Below are 6,123 nucleotides of genomic sequence, written 5' to 3'. Positions count from 1 at the left end.
AGCAGATGACGAGGACAACAGTAGATTTGATTACTGTGACGACAGCGATGGTACAAGTTCAGGGGATGAAGACTATCTGCTGTACTCCAACTTCGCCCCGGATGAAGCAGAGGAATCATTGGACGACGGACCTGGGGGTGGGTCTTGTATAGAGGAAAATGTGTGTAACACAGAATCAAATAACCGTACCCGCAAGACTAACTCTGCAGCTGATGCAATTGAGAAGGAGGTTCGCAAAATAGAAAACGGAGGTGGTGATATTGCTGTGGGGGATAAGTTTGATAGCAAAGAAACATTGGTGGCAAGGTTGAGGGTGCTGAGTGTATTAGATAAATATGATTACAATGTTCGATATTCAACGCCCGTTTTGTTAATCGTTGAGTGTTGGGTAAAAGGTTGTAAATGGAGAATACGGGCTTCAACCATGGGTGATTCGCCGGTGTTTCATATTCGCAGATATTGTCGTGAACATACTTGCTCTGTTACGGAACGATATGGCCGTAGCCGTAATGCTAAACCACCAATCCTAGGTCAATTATACAAGGATTATGTTGGTGGTGTGGGAAGTTCTGTTGTGCCAAATCTTGTTGGGGATGGGCTCAACCTACGATATGGTGTACAGGTTGGCTACTGGAATACTTTAATATGTTTGTTTTATGGTTGGCTCTGTGAGTGTACTTGTTTATAGGGTGTACAAACAGATCGTAGCTTAAGTTTGTTGAGTTTGTCAGAAATTAGTTGATTCTATGGCCTGCACTGCACATATATATAATTCGATCTAGTTGATATTGTTTAGTGCTGATGTCTTTTACTGACCATTTTCATATAATAGCTTGGCTACTGGAAGGCACATCGTACACTTATAAAGGCGCGGGAGTATGTTAGGGGTACACCTGAAAGTGGATACGCTGAATTACCGGCATATTTATACAGGCTGAGGTCCTCTAATCCGGGGACCCTTACTAGACTGGTCGTTGATGCAGAAGACAGATTCAAGTATGTTTTCATTGCGATTGCTGGATGCATTAAGGGTTTCAGGTATATGCGGAAAGTTGTAGTTGTAGATGGAACCTTTTTGAAAGGTGAATTCAAAGGGACTCTTCTGATAGCGACAACACAAGATGGGAATTTTAATATTTTCCCTCTGGCGTATGCGGTTGTTGATACAGAGAACGACGTGTCGTGGGAATGGTTCTTTACTCAATTAAGTAGTGTAATTCCTGATGATGAAGAGCTTGCACTGATATCTGACCGGCATAAATCTATTGGTAAAGCTATCGCTAAAGTGTACCCCCTGGCAAGTCGAGGAATCTGCACTTATCATCTTCACAAGAATATTATCCTGAGATTTAGTGGGAGCGAAACATTCCGGCTGGTAAAAAAAGCAGCTGCAGCGTACCGTGTAGTTGATTTCGAAGAAATCTTCCAGCAAATTCAAGAAGCGAATCCGCAACTGCATGCTTACTTGGTTCGTGCAGATGTAACCAAGTGGAGCAGGGCGCACTTTCCTGGTGATAGGTACAACTTCACCACGAGCAACATTGCAGAATCGCTAAACAAAGTACTGAATCCTGCCAGAGCCTATCCCATTGTAGAGTTACTAGAAGCTGTTCGGAATATGTTGACACGTTGGTTTGCTACAAGGAGAAAACAAGCTGCCGCAATGCCAACTTTACTCACCAAAGGAGTGGAGAACCTGTTACAGGTGTGACATTCATTAACATATCCATCGATATATATGTTAACGAAAGGCATGAAAAATGTTAGTGGATATGTTGTGTTGTTTTGGTTATATGAACTTACGCTTTGATTTACTCATAGGCACGTATTGAACAGTCAAGGCGTCTAAAGGTTCAAGAAATTGATGAAGATCGATTTGAACTAAGTGGTGGTAACTCAACGCATGTTGTCAATCTAGGTATAAGAGGTGTTCATGTATGCGTTTTGATCTAGAGAGGATGCCATGCGTACATGCTATCGCAGCCGCATATACGGCCAACGTATCAGTTATAAACCAGCACCATCCATATTTTCGCAGAGACAGCCTCTGCAGTGGGTATGCGGAGGCGATAATGCCGATAGATACATCCTGCATCGTTCCTACTGATATTACACCGTCCAGATGTAAACCGCCTTTTGTTAGGAATCCTCCAGGAAGGCCAAAGATGACGAGGAGGAAGTCTTTTGTCGAGGTTGCGTTGGAGACGAAGCGGCCCCGCAAACAGCATGCTTGTTCTCAGTGTCAACAGGTTGGCGACAACCGTACAACATATCCAGCTAATACGTAGTGCATGGGCGACAATAGACGTGTTATCTTTTATTGGCGTGAGGATAATACTCTTTTTTCGTAAGTGCCAACATAGCTTTTTGTAACATGGTTATGATGGCCCTTTTTAATTTCTAAGCCCACATTTTTGTTTAACTATAATTGTTGGAGAAATTGTTGCCGGCTGCCCTAAATGGGCCTATTACTCGTGTGGGCTTTTTAGAAATCTCAAGCAAACGGTTTTCTGTTTGAATAAGAAGCTTTTTAAAGCGAAATATATCTGTTTGTGGGCTTTATATGGTCCATTAGAGAGGACATAATGCGATGGTTGGATAGTGTTGACATGTTCACTTATCGTAGATAACTATTGTTATGTACGTACATATATTGCGGAGTACTAAATTTTATATTTTGTTGACAAAACATAACCATATATTATCCATAATCAGCGTAACATTGGGTTCATTCAAAAGTACAAACACACCGGGGAAAAAAAAGTTAATAAATTGCATAGATCTGTGCCGGTTCTTTAAATAAATATGGTACACTCCCTGAGTTCTCCCTTTCGCCCATATGGTTCCTTTATTCTCAAGGTACTGCATTCTCCCCTACGTGCTCCATTATATGTTCTATATAGTAACGTCCAGCGATTTCAGATCTGCGGTAAATATAGAAAGTGTATTAACGTATTTGATAGTAGCAACAAATACAATTAGGTCTTTTAGTAGGAAAACAAAGAGCTTACATCTCCTTGTGATGTTCCATTCCCTCGAAATCTGGTTTTATATAGAACAGCGAAGAGGCGGTTGTGTTGACGAGGCAAGGAGCACCTTCAGAACATTTACAAAATTAGTTGTATATGGTTTCACAAGGCTGGTTTCCTTATCTGATCTATCAAATCGAACATACCTTCGTAGCTTCCAACCTTCCAGAACCGCAAAATACAAAAGACGGGTTCGGTTGTAAAAGTAAGATGACACCCGAGTGCTTCCCAAGCATTTATGAAGCGAGCAGCATAATCATCTAGGGCACGACACTTGAGGGTTTCATTCCTACGATTTTCTCATGTTAATATTGAATGGGCATACGAAAAAACTTTAAATGTAAATGTATTGAAAAGGTAGCACAAATCTCCTTTACCTCCCATTCAGTAGGGTGAGGACAACTTCATTGGCCGCATTTGCCCCCTCGAGCAATCTTCTGTCTTCCACCCCAACTACACACCCACAGACATCTGATTCGGGGTAGACACATACTTTAAATGTTACGACCTATGTATTTTGATATGAAATTGTCTACTAACCTATTTATTTAGTATGAGGCCTAAAAACTAGTGATAATCACAAATATATCAATTAGCAAACGTTTTTTAACGTTGTTTCAAACGATTTGTGTAATTGAAAATTGAAGATAAGCGTACCGAATGATATGGGATGGGTAATTCTCCCTCGAGATATATCACCCAAATCTTCGAAACGGAAGTAGTGTTTTTGATTCACCGGTGAGAGCAGGCCCATCGTCGACTCATCAGTAAATTTGATTTGGAAAGGATGATGTGTATTCCTCTCCCTAAGTGTTGGCTGGATGACCTTGAAATTCCTAATTTCATACCAATCACCATCATAGATATACTTCCTCATTTTCTTATAGGTCCCTGGTAAAAACGCCACCTCGATTGTGTCACCCTACAAATTGCATATCAATTGTGTATAAGACCACTGCGTTGGTTAACAACTTCGTGCAAATATTTTACAAAGCAAAGTGGACTAACCCGTGTATCAGCAAGGAGCAGAACCCGCTTCCAAAAGAACTCAGTAACATACCACGAATTCAAGACCTTCGCTTGGATAATCCAATTCGTTTTTCCTGGTATAAGATCAGCGATGGCATCAACTCTAAACTCCATGGTTTTTTTCTGATAATATCGTGTTACTCGTTTCTACCCTGGGTTTGGAAAGGAGAAAGGGTTATGCTATTTAAATAAAACAAAACGTCGCAAGTAGTAGTTTCGTCTTTCTACCGACTCCCCCTCTCTCCTTCTCTAATAAGCGCGACTCTTCGCTTTTTTTGTTTTTCTTCGGGTTTATATTTCAAATTTCCTTTAATTCGTAGTGTACGTACAGACAACTAATTTACGTTTTGTACGTGGTTTTGTGTTATTTTTATTGTTGATGTATGCTTTCCCCCCTCCCAATGGTTTCTTAATTACGTTATGGCGCCCACCCACTACGACAAAATTGATTCAATGGTTGATATTGTAGAGTTATCCTAGTCACAATTTGGTTTAAACAAACCAAAATTTAATTACCGGTCCAGCAACATTGGAGGCCCAATACGAAAAGATCAAGTATTGTTTACTTTTAAATTGTTTTTCTCAGTAAGTCCGATGTAATTTTTAAATTTTTAAATGGGGCCTCAACTCAAACTCTAAAATTGAGGCCTTATTTTTAAGAAAATAAACAACAAATCCATACCGAATGGGCTTACTAAAATTGAGGCCCGATACCTATGTATCATAGAGATGTGTACACATCCGACTTCACCAACCGAATGCACAGTTGTAACAAAACAATACATTTCTCGTACCAAACGTAAGCACCCATGTACCCACACACACTTTGTTGTACATACACAATAGGCAGATATATCAATTGTGTATAGTTCTTTTGCAAGATAGAACAGTTAAAAAAGGAAAGGAACCAACATCAATTGGTACATGCTTAAAAATAACTAGAATCGAAAACCATGGAAACAAAAGGCCGGATTCAGTGCGCGTAAACCCTATGACGTAGATATTAGTACGGCGTTTATTACAGAAGACATTTAGATGAAACGTTTAGGGCGAAACATCTAAAGAGATAATATCACTAAAGGATCTCGGATATAGATTTCGCCAACCACCAAAGGCCGCAATTGTTGCACACCATGTCATAGTCTCGATACTTGAGAGAGTACAGACCATGCTCCAATAAACACAATTTAGCACATTCCGGAGAAGGGATCAAAGGGGCAATCGGATAGACGAATGTATCCTTGTACGTGTTTTCTCGCGCCGTCTGATATCTACCCAGCAACATGAACAACTCCCTGCCCAAAATCCTTGTTTGAGTTGTATTTAGTTGGTAGTGGTATGCAAAAAACAGGTAAAGATAATGACCCGCCATGTCGAGGTTCCCATGTAACATAGAAAAAAACCCACATGCTAGTGTGGCATCATCTTCTGCGGGTACGTTACGAGTTAGAAGTGCAATACCTCCCTCAATGTCGCTTTCCTCGGCAACAACCCGGAGACCTTCGTAATAGATTTCCTTTTTGTTCCCAGCGTCAAGGCATTTTTCGAAGATACGCCGGTGCATCCCTTCCTCTCTTATTCTACGATTTCGATGATGTAATTTTTGGAACCAAGAAGGATGGCAAGTAATGCTGGAGATGTTAGCATCCTTGAGAACTTGAGGCGTAAGCGCTGTTTTGACTCCCCGAGGTCCTGCCTTGACTATTGGAGCTAGGTAGTTCAAACCATCTACTGCGAGAAACCCGAAGATGATAATCAACATCTCATCTGGTAGATGAGGCATTTTTTGAGACGCAGACGCCAGCTTGCTGTGGTTTTTAAGTAGGAACTGCAACTTGTACAGAAGGGTGTTTGAAGAACTCAAAGTTCAGGTTGCACTCAGTGGGACTGGTAATTATAATTTATAGAACGCTAACGAGATACTTATTTCGCTAACACCATACCCGTTCATTGTTGTAATGTGCCGAGACATACGTCACTTACTACTGTTTAATTAAAACTCGCTGAGAAATAAATCACATCACGTTTATGGTAACACGACTTTGGGGGTAGGAGTTGTCACTTC

The 6,123-nt window shown here is 40.7% G+C and overlaps 1 protein-coding gene across 1 annotated transcript in view; it reads left to right on the top strand.

The window, feature by feature from the left end:
• The window catches only part of LOC104733708, a 3,548-nt gene extending 1,260 nt beyond the window's left edge, over window positions 1–2,288 (top strand). The window contains exons 2-5 of the mRNA XM_019233622.1: window positions 6–622; window positions 833–1,705; window positions 1,822–1,891; window positions 1,954–2,288. Coding sequence (XP_019089167.1) covers window positions 6–622; window positions 833–1,705; window positions 1,822–1,891; window positions 1,954–2,288 — 1,895 coding nt within the window. The remainder of the gene's footprint in view (window positions 1–5; window positions 623–832; window positions 1,706–1,821; window positions 1,892–1,953) is intronic.

The sequence above is a fragment of the Camelina sativa genome, chromosome 12, assembly GCF_000633955.1.
Source record: "Camelina sativa cultivar DH55 chromosome 12, Cs, whole genome shotgun sequence".
Classification (NCBI taxonomy): domain Eukaryota; kingdom Viridiplantae; phylum Streptophyta; class Magnoliopsida; order Brassicales; family Brassicaceae; genus Camelina; species Camelina sativa.
The sequence above is the reverse complement of the archived record's forward strand: the minus strand, read 5'-3'. Positions and strand labels throughout refer to the sequence as shown.